The 22,653-nt window shown below is 40.4% G+C and overlaps 1 protein-coding gene across 18 annotated transcripts in view; it reads left to right on the forward strand.

The window, feature by feature from the left end:
• Nucleotides 1-22,653, forward strand: part of TENM2 (teneurin transmembrane protein 2) — a 629,416-nt gene that overhangs the window by 442,889 nt on the left and 163,874 nt on the right. For all 18 annotated transcript variants that reach the window (XM_071814801.1, XM_071814803.1, XM_071814804.1 and 15 more), the window contains one exon: nucleotides 18,010-18,244. In XM_071814801.1, coding sequence (XP_071670902.1) covers nucleotides 18,010-18,244 — 235 coding nt within the window. The remainder of the gene's footprint in view (nucleotides 1-18,009; nucleotides 18,245-22,653) is intronic.

Genomic DNA, 22,653 nt, shown 5'->3' on the forward strand with positions numbered 1-22,653 from the left:
GGTCAATATTCTTGATTTTAAGAATGTGTAAGCCCTTTGACATGCTTCTCAAATTGCCAGTGGTATGCCAGCTATGTTCTGTGCTCCAGCTTTGTTTTTCATGTATTCTGAATTTCTGTTTTATATTGAGTGCTATTAAAAAGAATTGTTGAATTCTGAACCTTAGTATTTAGGAACTAAATTAATCTAATACCTATTATTTTCTGAAAGCATTAGTGTTCAGAATGCAAAAATAACTGCGTCGAGTGGGTTTCCTGTTTCTATATCTGTATGTTAAGGGAGAAATAACATTTGAGCGAGTAACTGAAGTCAGTGAATGCAGCTGTCGCATTACTTGATCATGGCCTTGTTTCCTTATGGTTATATCCATTTACTTGCTTGTGTCTGTCAAGTATATGAATTTACAAACCCTGTATTTCTTTGCCTTCTGATACAAAACCTGATTTGGAACCTGGAGTTCTTGCTAGATTTATTTTTCAAAATATTTAACCTGATTTATTTGGGATGTGGAGCAATCTCGTGGTGTTCCTTGCATGTTTGACCTGTCATTTAGAACTGCTGTATCACCAGCATGAACAAAATCTGCTGTTGCTTTCTAGACCGTTGAAATATTTCTGTTGTTCTAGTTTACAATTTCTTTTCCTAATGAAACAATGGCAGTGACAAACAAGAGAAGAGATTGCATTCGCAGTTTGACACCGGCAGCTGTATTAGACTCTTTGCTTCAGTTTGCATTTCGTTTAACCGTAGAAGCCATATCTTGAAATACAGTTTAGTAAACTTAATTATTTTTGCTTGCTTCCTGTAATATTTCAAGATACGTGAAATTGAATCACAATGGGGGTTATCATGCTTTCCTAAAATGTATGACGTTTATAAGGAGTAGGTATTGCTTTGTTGTGTTACACAATTTATTATCATCTGTTTGTGCCATAAGTCCTTTTATTTCTTTCATTTTGACTTTAGGAGCTCTCTCTAGCCTGAATTACTTTATTTAAAACTTACTTGGTTTCCTTCCTCAGAATTATAATTATTCTTCTTTCCGCTTGTTGAGAGATTTGAACTGTAAGCAGCTTGATACCACCCATTTTGGGTAAGGGGAACACAGAGCTCGCTGAAACACAATCCCGTTTAGGGAATCCCCTTTGTTATTGGATACAGCGCAGGAAACTCCAGTGGCAGTACAACTGTCTGCTAACAGTATGTGCCACACGCATAGGTGTGTAACTTCTGGAGAGGAGGAGAAATAGATTTTTACCATGGGATTGTTGGGTTTTTTAATAATATCATATGTACAAAGAACTGAAAGGAATCTTCTAGGCTATGGAGTGGAGTTCCCCTGGTGAGAACATGTGCCTTGGAATGGAGAACACAGATTACACACCCGGAAAGGAGGAAACCAAGTAGATGTTGTTAATCCTCATCAGAAACATGTAGTCATGATCAAGTAAAATACTGTAGCCATACATGGCATTCGTAGTGTGCCCCATTGATGCGGTTTTTGCATTCGACTCTGAAGAAAATTTCTTTTAGTATCCAATTAGTTTTTATTGTATTTCTAGTAAAGATTCGTAGTATTAATTACAACATAAAAAACAAAGATGCAGTGCACTGAAACAAATGGATGTATTTTTATGCTTAGATTAAAACATTACTTGTAATTGTTTACAGTGAAATCTTCTTGCTGTCACAGTGGTGTTAACAGGGCTATAAACTTTAAAGTTCTCAAAAGGAAACCAAAAGTATATTATCTTCTAGCTATGGTGTAATCTACCATTAGTTACCCAAATATTGCTGCATTTATACTGTATCATGCACTTATCAAACATCTACATGACTCCTTAACTATTTCCAAAACAAAAGAGTCATTATTTACCCACTGTGAAAACAGACTTGTGTTAGTGGTATTAGAAATCATTAGCTCTATTAAGTCCGTTATCAGCTATGCTAGCAGCTGGAAATATCCTGCAGCGCAGGAGGGCTCCAAAATGTTCCTCAGTCATTATATTCTAGATCACTTTGTTTTCTTGTGTGGTGAAAACAGATTATAATCACATTCAGCCACAGGCAAAAATAGAAGCTGACAACACTGGTAGAAAAAGATTTATGAAACTTTTCATTGCTTGAGGCGGTATTTGTAACAAGATAACAGTGTTGTCCCTTAGATAGGAGCATGAGTGAACAGTTCAGCTTTGTCTTTCTATCATCTCAGTGCATTGTGTCTCAAAATGACAGAGTTATCACACCATAAATACAGCCCAAAGCATTACGGATGTCTATAAGCGGGATCCATATTAATTGTAATGTGTAAGGAGACAGATCTGTTTATGTTAGCTTAGAAAATAACAAGCTAATTTTTTTAAGAGTGTAAAATATATAGAAGTATCAATTCTGTCTTGTCATTGCATGCTTTGAATAGCATGGACTCCAAAGATGGTATCTTGAAGTGCTGGGGTTAAAATAATTCCTTTATCAGTCTCTGCTCTATGTGAGGCTGGCTGTTCAAACAGTATGTCTAAATGGCTGGATTAAAATAATTCCTTTAACGTGGCTTAAGATCATGGGTTTGGGTTGGGGTTTTGTCTTTGGCAGAACCATTTTTTGCAAAAACTGCTCCTTCCTAAGAAGGAAAAATAATTTCGTTTTCAAAAGCTACAGTGTTGAAAAAGCAATGACGTGTGCATGAAAGTAGCTTTTAAATTTACTGTGCTACAAGTGTATGGCTCTTGGCTCCCTGTTTTTAAAACCCTCTGAAATGGTACTGAGGTTTAAGTACATCATAACATCTCTGAATTTGAAAAAAAGATAGTATGACTAGGGCGAAGGGAAAAGGTGTATGTTACCCAAGCTGCTGCAGAGTTGTAGCACTAATCAATAGAAGATGGGTATGTATTTAGAAGCAATTACAGGTATAGATGTGTCTCCAGAATGTGATGCAGCTATACAGATGTGTCTGAAGTGTGTAGTTAGAGCCCACCCTGTTCAGTGCTGCGTTCCTCCTGCCTACGCACGTCCCTTGTCCCATCCTTGGCAGCTCCCTTGGCTGTTTCCCCATTAATTTACCGTGAATCTTCCCTGAAGAGAAATGCAGACTGCCTCAGGGGGAGCTCCACACCTTTTCCTTTTCCTCCTTTTTCAACTTGCCTGTTCTGCTCCCGTGGTTCCCATTTCCCACCCTGAGTAGGGTGCAGCACTGGCACCCCCGACCCGGCTCCTGCCAGCAATGCTCCTCTTGCCTCCCCATTGCTTCTGTGGCTCTGTGCCCCCTCCAAATGTGGGGGGTACGCCTGCCCCCCACCCCGCAGCCCAGCGCCTGCTGCTTGGTACAGCAGCTCTGCTGGGAACCCGGCTGGGCCAGCAGCTTGTGTTTGGTTCACGTGCTCATGCAGGGATCCTTGCTGTATATCGGAGATAATTTCTATATATCAGGTTGTTGTCCTGTGTATTCCTGAATGCCCACTACCTCCACACGCCCAGATAACTCTGTGCACCTAATAAATTGTTAATTTGTTGTGTACAAATTCCATCATTTGAGAAATTCTACTTTGTCTATGCTTTCTTTTTCCATTGATCATCTAGAGTAAATTACTGTAGGACCAATTCCAGCTGAATCTGTAACTCTCCCTGCTGTTCATGTGAAGAGCTGAAATCTGCATCACTTGCAATCCTGTCTAGAGCATCATCTGAAGTATTTATAACTGAGAACCTAAGAGTGTTACAAAGATAGTAGCATGCCATTTCTTTTTATCCAAAACGCACTCTGGTATGACATATCTGGAGCAGTAGGGAAGGCTAAAATGTTTATTTTGCTGGCTGACCCAAGTGAACAAATAGGTGCGGAATGATTGGAGTGGGAATTGTTACATTTTACGTGATGAATTGTGTTTTGAAACAGGCTGAGATTGATTTTGTGCTGTGCAGGGATGTTACAATTCCTGCCAGTTATGCAAGGTGTTTGAATCTTATGCAAGGACTGGAGTAACAATTTTAAACAGAATTATTGACTAAGGAAAAAACTGCTGTGTCTTTCTACTTTCAGCTGTAAAGATACTCCACATACGTGGGGAAATATGGAAAAGAAGAGGATGGCATTTAGGGAGGGAAATTCTGAACAATATTTTATCTAACTGGGGGAAGTAAGATGGTATGATATTAAGGTGAAATACCTGAGTTTGCATTTGTATGTGATCAAAAATTACCAACCTTTATGTTACTTGAAGAAGTTTCTCAAAAGTATAGGACAAAGTGTGCCAGTGAGTGGGACTTTCATATTTCAGTGGATGCTACAGAAAGGATATTTCATTGCAGGCAAGTTCAAGGATACTGTCTTTAAAGAACACAAATCATACTCATCACTAATTCTGTGTTTTGAGAATGGAGTTACACAAATTAGTAAGCCCTTTGTGATGCTGTGAGTGCGAGATTGTTTGTTTGCTTGTTTTTTCCTAGCAGTTTGATATGGATTGTCTTGGTGGCTGGATTGTAAGAGATGAGGAGCTGAGGGGTCTGTCTCCTGAACTACTGCAGAGAGGGCAGGACAGAAAAATCAGAACTACAAAAGGACAGTATTAAAAAACCCACAAGCTGAAGACAGTAGGTAGCAGAAAGAAAGAGATGAGAAGGAAGAGGTCAGTGGTGTTCAGTGGTGGGTTTTTCAGGCACCCTCGGAGCTCTGGCCCACTGAACTGGTCTGCTAGAGCAGGATGGTGCTCTGTGTGTCTGTGCTGCTTCACTCCAGAAAAAAAGGCATTGTGCCAAAATCCCGTCTGTCTCTTCCCTCCCTCCCTTCCTCCCTTCCTCCCTTCCTCCCACCTCTGAAAGGCTTTCCATGCCACTAACATCATACCATTTCTTTTTCATTCCACGAGCACCTGCACCGTCACCACCACAAAGGTGGAATATCCTGACCATGGGTGGTTGTCCTTTTTAGACACCTCTCATGTTCAGCACATCCACGGTACCTGCTCCTGACAAGATCTCAGGCTGCTCATGAGACTTTCTTTTATTTACTCAGCCAATGCCCCTGGGGGGCCTGCAGCCCACTTTGCTCTTTGGTAAATGAAGAATCTGAAATGGGGGCTCAGGGTGACTCAGTCCCTCAGACATCATCCTCACCACCAGATTCTGCCCTCAGCTGAGGGTTTATTCAGTGCAAATAACATATTTCCCTGGGTTTTAAGCTTCCTTCAGTGTAGTTTGGCACAGTTGCCCAGTGGCTGAGGCAGCTACTGTCTATAGTTGTGGCTCCAACGTGCGATAAAGTCACGGCACCTCTTTGCCAAAAGCAGGGGGTCTGCAGCTTGCACGGGGCACACAGTGACACCCAGCATACGCCCACCTTACCCTTCACGTGAGTCTGTCTTTGTCACTTGCTCCTGAATTTGACTCTGCGGCTGCTTTAGCAGCAGGTTCCCTCTGTTCAGAGGATATTTTGCTGCCAAAACGTGCTTCTAATGAGAGGACCAGCTGTTCTCCCTCAGGACCAAGCTTCCACTTTCTCCTTAGTTTGCTTCTTAATTGTCTTATCACTGATGAATAATTAATAATTTTTTCTTGAGTATTTCATAAATTCAGAGTTTTGTGGAGTCTCAGTTAATAAAAAGGCAACGTACAGCAACAGAGGGTTAGTTCTCTTCCCCTCCCTTCATGACACAGCGTGCCATATTTTCCTGAGCTTGTGTCGAAAAATATGCAAGTAACTGGAAGTAGTGAAACTGTATCAAGATGTCCATCAGCATCCTACACAGATGTGTTGTTTCAGTTTTATTCCAGGCTACTTTTTTTATGATGCAGAAAATACGCACGGAACAGTCTTCAAGTTTTAACAATGAATGACTTACTTGTCCTGTAGATGGTAGCTTTTGCTCTTATATTTCCCTTAAAATGTACTAATTAGACATTAACTTAAAAACATAATCCTCTCCAATGGGTAGGTCTTGCATTATGTATCATTTGGAAAATCTGTGATCAGCTGTGGGGTTTTTGTTTGGGTTTTGTTGTTGTTTGACAGCTAAAAGGTCAGGCAGAACGATCTTGCATTTCTAGATCTTTAGTGCAGAAGTTGCCCCATTTGTTTCTGCTTATTGAAATAAATTATTCAAATATTCGCCATAGAAAAAACAAACAAAGAAACAAGCAAAATAAAAACTTGTTTGAAATAATAGTTCAACGTGGGTTACTTTCTGTTAGCACCTACAGGAGTCAGTTTTCGTGTGTTTTCATGTGCTCCTGGAGAAGCGCGTGTGGCGGGTGAGGAAGGCCTGTTCGAAGAAGAAAGAAAAACAAAGTGAAACCAGGGGACTGGGCTTTGCTCACCCAGTTCAGTTGCTCTCTCTGTTTTAGTTTATGTGCCTGTAAAATTCTGATAACATCCTTACCTCTGAGGCTTATTTTATGAAGCACTTTAAAAAGAACACGTGGCAGGTATTTTGCAGAAGGCTAAATATTATCATTATTGTTACATTGTGCTTGTTGGTATTGATCAATTCAGTGTATGTAACATTAACTACAAGCAGTTTCAACAGATAAAAAGTCCACTGTCCGTGTTGCCAGAGTACAGGGTTACTGGGGTTTATAATCCCTTTCTGTATCATGTTTTACTATTCATGTTAACAGTTTTTGCCTTCCCATGTTTGTGAATACTTATTTCAGAATACTTATTTCTTTGCTATCTGGGCTTCTATCTGCCTTTGTGACTATGTGAAAGATAACCCTAATTTTTGAGATTTGAGTTTGCTCAAAGGTCATACTTACTCCTGATCCAGCTGCCTTATGCATGTACCCACCTGTGATATCTTTCTCAAGGTCCGGTTTGATTCTTTGTTATCAGAATAAAATTCCCCATTAGCAAAGTTGTCTGAGTTAATAAATGAGTGTAAATGAAAATTTTTCACACATACCAGTAGCAAGAAAATTAGTATTATTGAACAGATATCTTTATATATATATATATATATATATATATATATATATATATATAAAAAATCTTATGACTATTGTTATTGGTGTGGAAAGTCACAGCTACCTAACAGCAACACTTTAGCTAAGGTTTATTTTTATAAAGTAATTTGATTTTGGTTCGTTCCATGTCATGTAAGGTCACCTAATAATTATCCCACTACCTAGAATGGTAGATAGCTGTACTTTACTGGTAATAATATAATGAAAATAATTTTCACTTAAAATACTCGAGATGTTTAGGGGAAAAAAAATCCTCTTGACCTTGGAATTTCTTAAGCTAGACTTCTCTGTTTCTGAATGTTCCTTGGAAAATGCACTTCATAAAAGGTCCTTGCAGAAAAGCCTTGACATGTTGAACATATCTCTATAGATAGCTAGGAAGACTTAATAAAGATTTTTCTTGCATGTTAACTTAGAAATAGGAAGATCATGTGCTGTCATTCTGTATCATAGTTTTGATATCAAACTAATCTTGTTGGATTTTTCGAATACAGAATTTCAGCTTACTATCTACTAAATTATTAGTATCCTGCCGTATTAATGCCAATGCGCTCCCTCTTCTTGTGGGGGCGTGAGAGGTGGCAGCAATGACTGGTCCTTGAGACATCAAAGCACATGGATGGTGGGGCCTCTTGATCCAGATGAATCGAACTAAATCCAATCCAAATTTACCACCCTACACTATCCAAACTGCAGATAGTGTAGAAGAGGGAGGCTAGGACATTCTTCTCTCATCTACTGATCTGTTTGTATTGTGCCAGGTTACTCACTAATCTGTGTAAAACCTATACATATAACACGCATAATCCTCAGAAGCTTCCTTTCTATGTAAAAGTCTACTATCATGCTACTTTAAGAGCACATAAGGCATATTTATTTAGTGTCTTTTCCCTTCTTCTGACTCTTTCCTTGTCCCCCTATGTCTTAGAGAAGCAGAATTCTTTGACTTACTTCAGAGTCCTCCTTATCTCCTTTGCTTCTCTGTCATGATTTCACAAGTCAACTGCAGTGTCTAAAAGTTTTGCCCCTTGATCTGTGGGTTTTCTGTAATTCACCTGTCAGATTATGGCTGTAACTGCCATGAATCCTTTCAGTCCAAGGTTCAGCAATCCACGTGTTTTTAAGCAGAGATTTCAAACATAGGTTTTGATTACTTCTTGTCATTAGGAAAAGCTATTAGCAGTTTTTGCAAGGTGGCAGATGTTTATCCAGTGGTTTTAGCCAAACTGCAATCTTGGTATTTAACTGCTCTCTAGTCTCTTATGACTTTAGTTAGATAAAATATTGAGGTTATCCTCTTCTCCCATTTTTTAAGTCCTTCTTTAATATTGCCACTATTATTACTGTGAATACAGCATTGCAGCCGAGAACTGTTTTCTCTCTTTCTTTTCATGGTACTAAACTCAGTACTGCGGTGAACTCAGACATTCTGAAAGAAGGAACACTGTAATTCAATTATCATAGCTACTTTTTTACTTTAAATAGAAAATGGAATCAGTTCCCTTGTTGCTTAATTAATACCATATTTCTATGGCTCTTTATGTGAGTTTCTTTGCATTGCTGGTTTCTCAGAAAAATAAAATCATGGCCTTGAGACAAAGAAGGACAGGTAAAGGTGATGTCAAACTGAGTACCTGTGGTGAAGCTGCATTTTCAGAAGCGTGTCCTGTACGGAGAATGGGTAGGGTTGTGCTGTTCACGCTCCCCTTGACACAGTGAGCAAGTAGAATTGCTGAGAGACCTTGCACTGCCCTGCGTTCTGTTTGCTCTGGTAATGCGGGGCCACTTCAGTGTTTGGTGTCTGCCAGTGCGATTACACAGTCTCTTCAGGCTGTAAATGCGATTGTCTTCTCCATGCTGGAGAAGTAAGAACAGTGCGTATCTAAAGTGGCAGCCCAGAGCTTATAGTTGCATTGTAATTATGGTATCAGAGGTAGGCTGGGTGAACTGGGCAGGGGATGTCAGATAAGCGAGAAGCACAGTCCTAGGGGATGAGTGCTGACAGTGTGACTCTTTTCTTGTTCTGTGGTCATGATTAGGCAGGTATGTATAGATATATATGTGTGTGTGTGTATATATATATACAGAAATATATATAAAAAAGAGAGAGAAGAGTGGAAAGAAAAAGAGCCCCAGCCTTATTCTGAGAGCCTCTTCAAGCTCAGATAAGAGACTTGCACCGAGGTTTAATGTCTTGATGAGGGTTACGTTTCTGCAAGATGCTGGTGCTGCTATGTTCTGATAAAACAACACTTGGTCTTCTCCAGCTAGTCAAAGTTTTCAGTAGACTGCCTCATTTTTCCATTTCTAGCGAGTGTTTTTCTATCTTGGGTAAATTAATGCATGGTTAGCGCAGCAGTAGTCCAGTATTTGATGGGTGCTATTGAGAGGATTGTTGGGCAGTGTAAACTCAGCGGGTGCCTCATCACACTGGTGTCAGGCAGTTCATTTTCCTGATGCCTGAGCTGAGGGAAGGCCAACAACAACCTCAAAAGTCAGGCAGCTTTGACAGGACTTACTTAATGGTTTGGGACTTTCGTTTTTGTCCGATACCAACCAGTGACAAATTCAGACCAAATTCAGCTGCTTAGGGAAGAAATGCCAGTCATGTAGTGTTGCAGCTTGTGGTAGCCTGAAGGCAGACAACTGCATCTTTCTCTCTTATTTCTTTCTTACCTTCTTTTAAAAAGAGAAATAACTTACTGAAAACTCTGATGCAATGCAATATATGCATTGCATTATGTTTGTTTTTCTTTACTACAGCATTATGCAACGCTCCTCTTACTTTTTCCGTATAGTCTACACAAATTTTTTTTACCTGTTCTACATGTTGGGAGACAGATGGTCCAGGCAGTAAATAAGTGGCTTCCCAGGAGCTGTGAAATTGGATTGTCCCAGGAAACTCCTCCAGGAACCTTGTATTTACTGGTATATGTCAGTAAGTCTACATGTTAATGATTCTTATACATCAGTGTTTATTTCCACCATTTGATTATCAGCTGGTTCAGTCTAAAGGAAAAACTATTTAATCATTATTTTCAAGGGGTAATATTGTAAGTATTTCTGGAAAAAAAAAAAATGCTCGAACCCTGAAAACCCATGGAAGAGCATTGTAGTAAGATAGAACTTTTTTTTTTCTTTTAAACAAGGAAAACTAGTGTATTTTTGTTGATGCTGCTGTTAAACTGAAAAAATTCTAGATTAGTGTGCAGTATGCATTATGGTGAGTCGTCCTAAGGCAATAGTATAAAATGGAATACAGAAAAAATTCAGGGGTTGACAAAAGTCAGTGCTGCTGGGAAGTGCTGATAATATTGCCTCAGAAGCAGAGAAATTACTTGAAGCTGAAAGCCATGTTCTATATATTTAGTTTCGTTAATACTTCAGCTGCCAAACTCCTCAGTTGTGAGACTTGACATTACAGACTCTTAGAACAACAGAAAGGTTCAAAATTGTTACTCTGCCGATTAGACCTTTCATTCTGAAAGGATCTGCAAGGCTGATTTATTAAAAAGTTCACCTAGGCATTGCTGAGATCTCCATCTCCTATTAGATCTTCTCTCTGACACAGTTACTTTCAGCAGTTTATTTTGAGAGTCACTTTTGTGCATAATTTTTTTTTAAGAGGTTAAGTTTTAAACATTTTGGACAGTGTGTAATACGTTCTGTGATGTTTCTGAAATAATCCAGATAATGTGTTGCATTAAAACACCTGTGATAGCATTTCTTTTGCACCCTTGATAAACAGCTTTGTGTGCTAGCTGACTGGGTTATGTAAAATGCGAAGCACTGCTGTAATAGCTCTAGGGATGACTTTCTATTGCACCTGACTCCAGACTCGCAATGAACTGGAAATTGCAGTACGATTATCCTTATGTCACTATGAAAATTTTCAGGCTCCCCCTTGGACCATGCAGGGAAACAGCAGTTTTCAAGCTGTACTCCTATCCGGAAAATGTCACCAGGCTGACACTGCTGGCCTAAATATTTCTGTTCAGAAGTTTCTGTATGTTGCTTAGAAAAACGTATGTCTTCACTTTCTTTTTGGTGTGATTCTCGGTGTGTCAGACCATGTAAGGTTTGGAGAGGGTTTGTGTAAGGTTTGGAGAAGGTTTGTAGAAGTGTTGTGGTTTAATTAAGCAGGCAGCTCACCACCACACACAGCCGTACGCTCACTCCCCCCTGCACTGGGTTGGGGGAGAGAATTGGAAAAAGAAAAAGGTAAACCTTGTGGGTTAAGAGAAAGACGGTTTAGTAGGGCAGAAAGGGGAAATAATAATAGCATGTATAGAACAAGTGATGCACGGTGCAGCTGCTCGCTGCGCGTCACCAACGCCCAGCTGGTTCCTGATCTGCAGTCCTCTGGCCAGTTGTACCTGGTTTCTCTACTGAGTGTGGTGCCCTGTGGTCTGGAATATCCCTTTGGCCACTTGGGTCAGCTGTCCCAGCTGTGCCCCCTCCCAGCTGCTTCTGCATGGCTGAAAAGGCCTTGACTTGGTATAAACATTGCTTAGCAGCAATCAAAACATCAGCGTGTTATCAACAATCTTCTCCTATTACATCCAAACCACAGCACTATGACAGCTACTAAGGAGAAGATTAAGTCAATCCCAGCCAAAACCAGAACAGTAAGTCTCTAGATAGGGTTCAACTCTTCCTATTCTGCAGAAAGAGGTATGTAGACCTGCATTTGGCATTCCACACTAAAATGGTCCAGCGTAATTATGATGGAAATGAAGAGCTTTATTGCTTAGAAATATATATATGCTTTTCTTTGTAGTTCTTCGTACATTAGTGCCTCCTTCAGACAAGTTATATATGTAAGCTAAAGAAGATAAATACACACTTAGTCTCCCTGAAATATGTTTATATCTATTTCATCATTGAAAAACTAAATGAAAAAGCTGATTGGAAAAGATGTGAAATGCGTGGATTGTTTTTTAATTGGAAAGAAGACTCTTTAACCTCTGTGACTCATTTTTATGATATGTAAAAATGGAAATAGTATGCCTATCTTTATATATACACACATATAGAAAAGTATCACAGGACACTGTGTCCACATAAACGTTATTATTGAAGTGATGTGTTTTGCCACTGGTTTATGCAGCTAGTGCACCTCATGCAGTGTGATAATGAATATTTAAGTGATGTATTTCAGCAAATATAATTAGTACATGGTACCTCAGATAATACTGTTTTGTAGGCCAGTGGTTTTTAACCTTTTTGTAGGTGACCCTCACTTGAGAAAATTGGTTATAAAATGAATCCCTCAGGCTGGACTCCTGGTGAGGGTTCCTGTGTCTTTGCCTTCATTATGCACAGCACTTTATCACAAGCGGCCTACTCATCAGGCACAAAGACCAAACCTGTGATTTCTCTGGCTCCAGCAATGCTGGGAACAAGCTCATATTCCTGCTGCGAGCAGGCTGATGCGCTAGGACATCTGCAGGGAGCATGTCGGCACCTCTGGTTTTGGCAGCGTGACGGAGCAGTATTTGCTCTCTGCACAGCGACGCCTCGGGTCTGGCAGAGTCGCTGCGGGGGCTGCAGCTTCTGCCTCCCCGCGATGGCCGCGGGAGCTGCAGACACCGTGTCGGGCCGGCCCGTGTGCGGCTGTGTCCGATGGCTGTGTCAGCCGTGAGGGGATCTGCCTGCAGCACTCCTGCAAAGGATGGGCATAAAGACGCTTGTAGATAACAAGTGATTCGGCTGCAATCGCTCAAGGGTTGGCTCAGTCAGGGTAGGATATCGAAACTGTGACAAAGTCTTAGGCTTTATCCATTAAACCACCTGTCCCTTTCTCTGTGATTATCTGGCTATTGTGGGTAAGCAATGGAGTATTTTTGTTTGTTTTTTCGTTGTTTCTGTTTTGCCACAGCAACGTTTAATTTTGTATTCTAATATTGTGCTGAGGAGATGACTGCAGTGCACTGGCAGAGACTGATAAGTGACTTACAATTTTATACCACACGTTTACTGAATTCTCAGTTTGAAATGTACAGTCTGGGATGACAGCCAGTCATTCAACCTATTCTTGCCTCAAACACTGTAAAAACATGCGGACAAAAGATGGAACACCTGGCAAATGTTTGGGGTTTACAACAACAAGAGAGAGAGTTAATGATACCCATGGTTATGAGCGAGATAACTTGCTTCTTTACAGCATATGTTGAAAACATTTCCAGAACATTTAGATTCCATTTAACTATGGCCTTGCACAAAATAATATAGAGAATTAAAGCAAAGAAAGAGAAGAACTGAAACAGACATAGCTTAAAACAGGATCTGTATTGCTTGGGAAGGAACCCTGGTCCCACCCCACCAAACTCGGCTGAGGGCTGAAGTCCCCTGTGACACTGGCCATGGAGGCGGCAGCTCCTGGAGATGCTGTTTTATATTCCTAGGTGTTTCATTGCTTTCTTTTCTTCCCGACTCTGAGTAATGGGATCTGCCTTTGAAGATGAATTTAGCTTGGAAGGTGGCCCTGTGGTTCTGCGAAAAACCTTTCACTCATTGTGATACCGGATGATGTGGTTTCCTTGAGAGGACGGTGTGGTTAGAGTTATTTGAAAGAAGAACTAGGAACCCCAAAGACTGGGTTTCTAATGTGGGCTAAGAAGGATTTTCTGTGGGTTTACTTTATTAATTTTTTGCTTTCAATGTATCAGCTTTGTTATCTTTTTGCGTTCGATGTTTGTGTTGTTTAGATGTATAAGGAAATAGCTGCATCATTGTTTATTTTAGAAAAAAATGTGATTTTTTTCTTTTAGTCCTTTTGTGAAAAGGATTGATCAGGAGGTGTTTCTATGTTTCTTTAGCGTTTAATCATGGCACAGAGGCTAATTCAGCACAACTAAGATAAAATCTACGTTACTTTTTTTGAGGTAGTATTGACAAAGAACTGGGATGCAGGGAAATGATTGCTTTGCTTAGATTAGGGATGCTGCTGATTCTGCTTTGAATTTAATCTCCGAGGCGGGGGATTAACTTGTTCTCCTCAGATCGTTGCGCTACGTGGATTTAGTGCGCGTGTTAAGTGTACCAAAGCCTTGGAAAAACTTGAAAAACAATTTGACCATGTTAAAGCAGATGTGAAGTTTCAGTTGGCATAGCAGGAAACATCTGAGCCGCAGGAACAGCTGAGCAGTGGCGTTGGGAAGCGTGCGCTCAGGAGCCATTGCTGCTGTATCTGTCAGGTGGTGACATCCAGAGCCGGTCCCCGGTCCTTCCCTCCCTCTGCAATAGTAGGGAACAGCTTAGTGATGGAATTACGTTGTGTTTTTTGGTGGGTTTTTCTTTTTTGTTCCTTTTTAAATAGGAAAATGCTATTTTGCATCTTTCTTTAGCTGAATTTACCAATGTGTTAGTCCGCTTTGTTTAATTGTTTTACTGGATAAAAGAATGAACAGAGCATTTTTATTTTTTTCTTTGTTAGCATTTTGGTTCTGATTAAACCCAAATAAGTCAATTGGATAGCTTACGATTACTTCAAAGATACGTAGCTCAGACTTTGTATTCTTAAATAGAAGGCAGTTTGTCTCCACTCAGCTTCTCATTTGCACTTTTGAAGTGAGCGTTGCTGATATTCTTGACGGCAGTAAGATCTCTTGAAGAATTGCCTGTTGATTATGTGGTCATCAGGCCCTGATTTTTTCAGAAGTGCTCAGCACAATCAGTGTGTGTGAAAATTCATTAGAATTAGGTATGTTTGTCTATTTGTGAATTTAAATTGGAAACTGAAAAAAAAAAAAAGCCAAAACGTGGAGGGCACCAGCATTTCAAATTTCAAGTCCCCTGCTTGTCACTGTGGTTTTAAGAGACTTCTCTTTAAATCCTAAATGTTTGAGTTTGTATAGTGTATTCTGATGAACCCCCTAATTCATTTAATAATTGAGAAAAGGCATAATCACTTCAACATTTTTCCCAAAACCAATGTTGGCAACTGCTATATCAAGAGTAATATCTCTTTCCTGATATAAAAAGCCAGATGTACTCCATCAAGACACTTACTGTGTTTAAGCTTCCAAATAATAAAGCAGTCGGCAAGAGGCCGCAGAGCATGTCGTATTGTAAGGTACGTTGTGCCATCCTTTAGGCTGCTAATCTTTTATTACAGGACAAGTGATTTATTCTTCTGAACTTGTGAGCTCAGCAGATTTGCAGGTACTCCTGTTGAAGTTTTAATTTAGGCAAAGATACTCATAAAGAAGTGCTCAGATGTTCAGATGTGAATCCAATTTTATATCCCTGGCAAGTTCAATGGTGTTCAGCTTCTGCTTTTGATTCATTTGAACAGATTTATGAAGAAGCAGCATATTAAACTTTTATCTCTCTCATATGTATATATATATGAGTGTGTATGCGTGCTTCCTAGTTAGTACTCTTTATGTATGTAAGCTTTTATATGTTCTAATATAAACTAAAGTGTATATATATATAACGATGCTATCAGTATTTGTTTTATTATTCTATATTAGCTGCTAGATTGATCTTCCAGCAGTTTTCTGAGGTTTTGCAGCTGCAGTGCATGTTCAGTTACTTCTGCGCAGCTCATTTTGCGCGGTACGTTTTATTTACTGTGTGTGAACTGAGACTTGAGGCAGATTAAAGTAATTCACGGTAACTTGAATTAAGTTCTTGCTTCCTTAATCTTACAGAAATTCTGTTCATTCTTATTGATGTGCAGTTGGCTCACTTTTCCGAACAGCCTCTACAATTTTGTGGTTGCAAGATTCAGAGTCTTTATACAGCTGGCACTGCTGTGTCTCTCCAAGCAAAACTTTTTTGTTTATGTGGGTGTGACTGTTCCATATTTATCCCCCAAAAGGAAAAGCTGCGTCAAACATAAGTTGAAAAAATATGAAGTACATGAATCTTCTGAAGTGATTTTTAACACAAGGGCACGCTTTTGTATTTTATCATTCATAAATATCCACTTATGGAAATCCAGGCTTTGTTTAAAGCCAGCACACAGACTAGGAGGGTAATTCCACTTAAGCTTCTATGCGCATGGGTATTGTCCAAACACATTTTCTTCCCGCTGTGTCTTGCTCCACGTGCGGTTGGAGAGCGGCACCGGACGTCGTGTAGATTAGACATTGGTGTTTTAGGAGACCCAAATGGGAGTTTTAAACACAAAGTTTGCTAGGCTGAACATTCTCATTCAAGCTTGTGTAGGACATACCTGAGGCAAGAATAGGGAGGTGAGCAGCATGTATGATGGTTCTAAAATTTAGGATGTGTTTGTGAATGAAAGTTGTCTTTGTATTTAAAGCGATTGACACTTCCATAGGGTGGGCATTCAGGCAACAGACATTCAAACAAGACAAAGAAACTTCCGTGCAGGTTTAAAACGGCATGTGAAGGATACAGAATTTATTATTATTCCCTTCTTGAAGTTTCTTGGCACAGGACAATTTCAGCTTGCCTTGTGCAATCCCAGGGAACTTGTCTGTGTGTTCTTCATCAGCCGGTGCTTCCCCAGGCCCGCACAACCGCGTCAGAAGGTCAGTGACCTCCCTCTGAGAGCCACCGGGACCAGGCGGGCACGGTCACCGCTGCGGCTCAGGTGGCTGGGCTTGGACCTGTGCAAAGGAAAGAGGTGGTGACTTCTCCCTTGGATGGCTTAACAGAAGAGCCTAAAACCTCCTCCTGAACTGTGAAAGGTGTTTGGATAAGAACTTCAGCATTCAGATGCCTGAAACGATGCACTGATTTCAGTTCCTGGCTGTGTGGCCTGATTCTCAGTTGGGATTAACCCCCTTTGGATGGATGGTTGTTTTTTGGGGGCAGGTTTGTTTTTTCTGTTAAATATAGGCATTGGTTAACTTACAGTTAATTGATGAGTTCAGCAGTGTTTCTACACTTCGTTGTTTCATATAAAAATAGATCAGTGTAGCTGCAAATGGCTTCCCCTTGTGATGTTTTATTGTTTGATTCATTAAGTACAGAATGTGATTCAGTTTATAAAAACAAATGTACATCATTATAATTATAATTTCATTAGTATTATTTTTTCTGGTTATTGTTCACTAGAAAACTACAACTTGATATAATGACTAAAGCATGCAGTTCATAACACACAGTGTTTGTTTTCTCTAATCTCTTTCACTATTTTTATTAGGAGTATTTCAACATGTGGAATTGCTCTTAAACTTATTTACTATTCTGCATTTCTGTTTAGAAAAGTGGCTATGCTAGAATGACACCTGCTTATTATATTTTCTTTTAATGTGCTTTTTATTTTAATCCACTTGCCTTATTGATTAGAAAAGAATATTTTCATTATCAATGCAAACATGTCAGTATTCAAAGAATGAGAAAAGCATGTATTCTTTATCTCTAAAAAACATCATCTGACTTTTATCAATGAAAGGGGCTGAAAGAGTAGCATAATTGTCAAGTCTTGGTGTGTGTTTGTGGCATTGCTGAGTAGAAAAATACAGGTCAAATCCTGATCACATGGAGGAACATGAAAGTTATCATAATTGCATTGTTACTCTCTTTTAATATTTGGAATTTAATCTTCTTTCACCGGCACAAATACTGTTTGTTTGATGCTGACTGGTAAAATAACAGTGAGAGAAAGCAGATTGAGATCTCTGATTAAGTTTTATGGAAGCCTAAAGACCATATTCTCAAAAGCTATTTTTAATCCATTAATTTCCTTGGAGTCCCTGATAGAAGGAGGGAGAAAAAAGTTCCTCTGGGTGGACGTACAGAATGGTCAAGCTGAACGGCTCTCCTGGCTCCACCACAGAGGAGTCTTTCTCCAGGGGCAATCCATAAAGAAGTAGTTTTAAATCTAAATTTAGTCTTCCTGAACATCCCAACTGTGCAACCTCGAAACACTGTTAGATATCTCTAGTGTATAATAATCACTGATGTGACTTAACCGTCTTCTAATGCCTACAGGTCCAAAAGGCACCAGGCTTAGTTTTCTGTTTGCGGGGTTTGGCTTCTTTCTAGAAAGTGGTCCCTTGAAAATGCCAAGGAGAATAATATCGTCAGCACACATTTGTGATTTACCGTTCTTTTCTGTTTTAGGCCCTTCAAATCATCACAGCCAGTCAACGCTGAGACCACCGCTCCCTCCTCCTCACAACCATTCCCTCTCCCATCATCATTCCTCTGCCAACTCCCTCAACAGGAACTCGCTCACCAATCGCCGCAACCAGATCCACGCGCCCGCTCCAGCACCCAACGACCTGGCCACCACCCCCGAGTCCGTGCAGCTGCAGGACAGCTGGGTGCTCAACAGCAACGTCCCACTGGAGACCAGGTGGGTGCTGGGGAGGGACACCCTGGGATGATGCCACTGCCCCCGTCTCTGAATGAGAAATGAGACAGCTCTTTGGCTCGTTAGGAGATGGGGGTTAGGTCACTGTGTGTCGGTGGTGCTTTTGGCTGACACAGCGCTAGGAGTTACTGACGTTAGAATGCCTACAAGCTTCTGATGTGCTTTGCATTGGGAGATAGGCAGGTGAATGTCTCTGTGTTCATATGTCCCATCTTAAAGCCTTTTATCCATTTGGACTGTCCTTGTATACATAACTCACAGTATTAGTACAACATATTTTACACGCAGGCTCGGAGACAACTTATCATTCATATTGTCTGTGTTCCTGAAAAATTATACAATTCGCCTTTCCCAAAATAACAGACAGTCATTTGAAATTATGCATTTTGTGAGACTGAGAAAAAAAAAAATACCAGATTCAAGACCAAGAGTACTATAATTTTAATTTATATTTCATCTAGCGTGCAAGCTCATTTTAATCTCTTCTGTACGTGTTAACAGCTTGATGCCCGTGGGGCAAACGGTTGCATATAAATGAAAAGGTGCAGCACTCAGGCCTGCCAGATAAATAAATAAATAAATGCCTGGCATGCTGCTGTTCTAAATATTCTGGTTTGTTGTCATTTGGGGTATGGAATGTCAAACATATTTAACTCGTGCTTTAAATAGCAGAGCTGGCAGAGCTCATCTTCCAGAATTTAAAATTAGCCATTGTGGTGCTGACAAAAGTGATTGGAATAGGAGGGTGTTCTCGCTGCCCAGAGAGCTGTAAACACAGCGTAAGGGTAGAGGAGCTCGTGCCACCGCCTCCTGCCCTGGTTTCAGCTGCTTAGTTGCCGCAGCTTCGGAGATATTACATTTGAATTACAGCCTTCTGGGAATTTAATGCTGCTCTGCTGGATTACACCCAGAGCAGCTAGGTACGGTGTAGTTACACCACCGCGCAGTCTCAGCCAGGTCGATTAAGGACTGCCTTTTGGCTTGGAGCTCGGAGAGGAGCTGGTGTAGCTGCATTAAAGCTTACAACACCTGGGCTGTTGTTATCCTGCAGTTAATCCATGGTCGTAGCACCGCAGGGACACAAAGAGATGAACAGAGCGGGGAGTCCGTGCCCCGTCCGGGCTTAGCTAGAGCACAGCACGGGTGCCAGGAGGAAATCGGGGGGGGCAAGTGCATGTTATCTGAAGCCGGAGGTGTCCATAACAAAAAAAAGAAAAGGGGTTCTCACTTACTGAACATTTGAAGCCAATTTTGACCAAAAAAAAGGAAAAAAAAAAAAATGAAGCCCTACTCTTAACTGCTACTTCTGTGAGAACATCTGTTACTATTTATAATTTGGCATCCTGGATTTGGTATTTATTACTAAAGTACTGTAAGATAAAAATGTTGGTCAGCCCATGCTGATTGTTGCTGTGTGCTTCATTGCCCGTGTTATAACTTTTAATTCTAGTGTAGAGTGACCCCCTGCTGTTCCTTGTCCCTCTGTGTTCATATGAAATTGCTCTTGGGCACAGCAGTACCTTAAGGATGTCATTTCTGATGGCTTAAGTTTGTCTCAATTTACCAAACACAGTTCCTTGGGATATGCACAGAAAGATTATTTGTCATAATATTGGCACCCCTGAGAAACAGGACTGGGCATTTTCCTGGCTGTTTTTATTTTCCGATTCTGTGCCTATTCACATCACTGGAAACTATCCATTCCATTACTAACTTTGGTTCGTCTTCACTTCTTTTTCTCATAAACCCTCTGGGAATATATATATATATTCATGTTGATGACAAAAGGTTACCTTGTGAATACAGTTATTTTTGGAGGTTGCAAGACACCAGGCAGTTAATTGGAGCTTTTCCATAGAGAGGTTTGTCGTAGGCAAGCATTAAGATATTAGAAAACATCCTGACAGGACTGCTGTGTTCTAAGACTATTCCAGAGTTGCTACAGGATCGATTTTTCTTCTTTTCTGAAATTGCACACCTGACAGGACTTGATGACAAGTTTCATCACCAGAATATTAACTCAGAAGATTATTTTCTTTTTCCTGGTTTGCAGCGAATTTTGCTGTAACGGATGCCTGCAGAATCATTGGAGACTTTCCGAATTAGCCTGTAATTCTTTCATTTTAAAACTCGCATTTCATCTAAATTCATACCAGTAGCTAAAAAATAGGAGGACACCTTTTTGGTAACTTTTTAGTTCAGCCTTTGCTGTATAGCATTGCCTCGTTGTGAAACATTGATCCCTCCTATAGTTCTTCTTCACAGTGCACTACTCTTTAGTTTTTTCTTGTTGTCAATTTATTAATCTCAGCAGTGGGGTGCTCAGGAGGCGAAGCCGGCACTGACCGCCCCCGCTTCGTCAGGAAAGAGTTTCACAACTTTTAGTTTTCATGTTTCAGTTGCCTTCATAGATGCTCCTCTCAAATGGAAATAACGTGCAAGTGGTCACGTCACTGAGTATGAAACAAAAACGGGTACCTGAGCTGTGTGGAGGGATTGTGCTATGTCAGCACTACACAGCTCAGATCGCACTTTAGATTCCGGATGTCTCTTTATCTAACAGTACTGAGCACTGAAATAATGGTATAATACAATGTGTGTATGGGTGTTGTTTTGTTTGTTTGTTTTTTCTTGTAAGAATTTTTTTTTCTTGCCTTCCCATCCTTCTCTTGCTGTCTTAAGAAGTTTGGACTAAATTCAAACTGCTTGGAGACAGCATTTTTTCCAAATATATTCTTTCTCCACCTCTTGTTTCAATATTGATGGGGGTTAATCACGTTTGTTTTATTTTCCTTGTGATGTAAAGTAAACTTCTATTGCTTGCACTTTTTGCTGTGACCTCCTTGGGCACCTATACACTAAGTCTCCATGTACCCTTTGTGATTCTGTATTTTTTACATAATTATGCTCAGATGTATTGCAGTAGCTTGTTGCTTTTAGTGGAGTTATGAGATTCCAAAATGTTAGGCGGAGTTGCTAATCATGCTTTTTTAGAATTATAGAATCCTAGAATGATTTGGCTTGGAGGAGACCTTCCCTAGATCAGGTTGCTGAAAGCCCCAACCAGCCTGACCTTGAACACTTCCACTGATTTGTGTTTGATTTTTAGTGTGCTGGTTTCTGCTCCAAGGCAAGCAAATATGGACTGTGTCATCCCTAGTCAGCTGCTTCTTTATGGCTCCAACAAGCCCCTAGGCTGGCTGTGTAATTGTTCTGTTTTCTTTGAAATAAGGGTCAGTAATGGAAGGGTTGAAATATTTTTAAGGATGCCGTAATGCATCACGGTAGCATTTTTATGGTGCTATTTTAATGGTTCATTTGTGCAGTACTTAGCTGCTTTACCTTTAGGCTCAAAGCCGCTGTTTAATGCTCTTTAACTTTTATTGTCCTCTTGCAGTCTGTTTCAAACCATCTCCTCCTCCTCCTTTCCAAAGCGCTGGTTTCTACGTTTTCCAGTTAAGAGGTGTTCCTTTATTGCAGCTTTAATCATTGCTCTCAAAGGGGATGAATGATGGAAATACTACTTTTGAACCTCTCGGTGCGGGTCTCATTACTTCCAGCCTGCTAGAGAGGCAGCGCTGTGCTTTAAAGCTGGAGATGCTCCGAGGGCGCGAGGGGAGCAGCTCGGCTGTGCAAGGGCGGTCGGCATCGCTCTCCACACCCCCAGAGTCCTCTGCTGCGGGAACCTCACACGGGGCCGGCTGCTGGCACCCCGTGAAAAGGAGTGAATCGCAACTGGGGAGAACAGAAGAGCTTTCATGGAGGGATGGGTGGCTGAGATTGCCTAATGTACTAATGCCTGTTCTGGTACTCAATATTCATTTAGTTGGTACCATTATAATTAATAATACTTAATCCAAGAGAAAAAAAAAAAAGACAAAATCAAATAGAAATTAGTCTTCTACTTCAGTCTCATAATCAGTCTCATACTTTGAAATATTATCAGTCAAGATCTTTTAGTTGTAAAGATAATTTTGAATGCATGTCTATATTTTTTTTGAGTGTGCTCAGAAGGATCTGTTACTAGACTTCAGTGAGGAATGCAACACACTAATTTTTGTCCTGTATTTTGGGAGAAAGGATGATGGGTCACTCTTCTGATGATCACAAAACCAGTTTCCTTTGAAAATCTGCAGGCTTGTAATATAAGAGCAGTGGTCCAAATATGGGTCATTTAAACAAAGTTGATGTTCAAGACTGAGCAACCTGAACATTAGCTTTAGAAAGAACTGTGTAGCTGTTAAAAATATTTCCCTGCTCCTAGGGTTTAAGTTATATTTCTTTCTTTCCCGGTCCAACACAATCACTCTGGGTGAGCAGGAGAGTGAGCTCGGACAGAAACTGGAGATTAATGGATGGAGTAGCAATGTGAGCTGTATCCCAGTCTGCAT

The sequence above is a fragment of the Patagioenas fasciata genome, chromosome 14, assembly GCF_037038585.1.
Source record: "Patagioenas fasciata isolate bPatFas1 chromosome 14, bPatFas1.hap1, whole genome shotgun sequence".
NCBI classification, from domain to species: Eukaryota; Metazoa; Chordata; class Aves; order Columbiformes; family Columbidae; genus Patagioenas; species Patagioenas fasciata.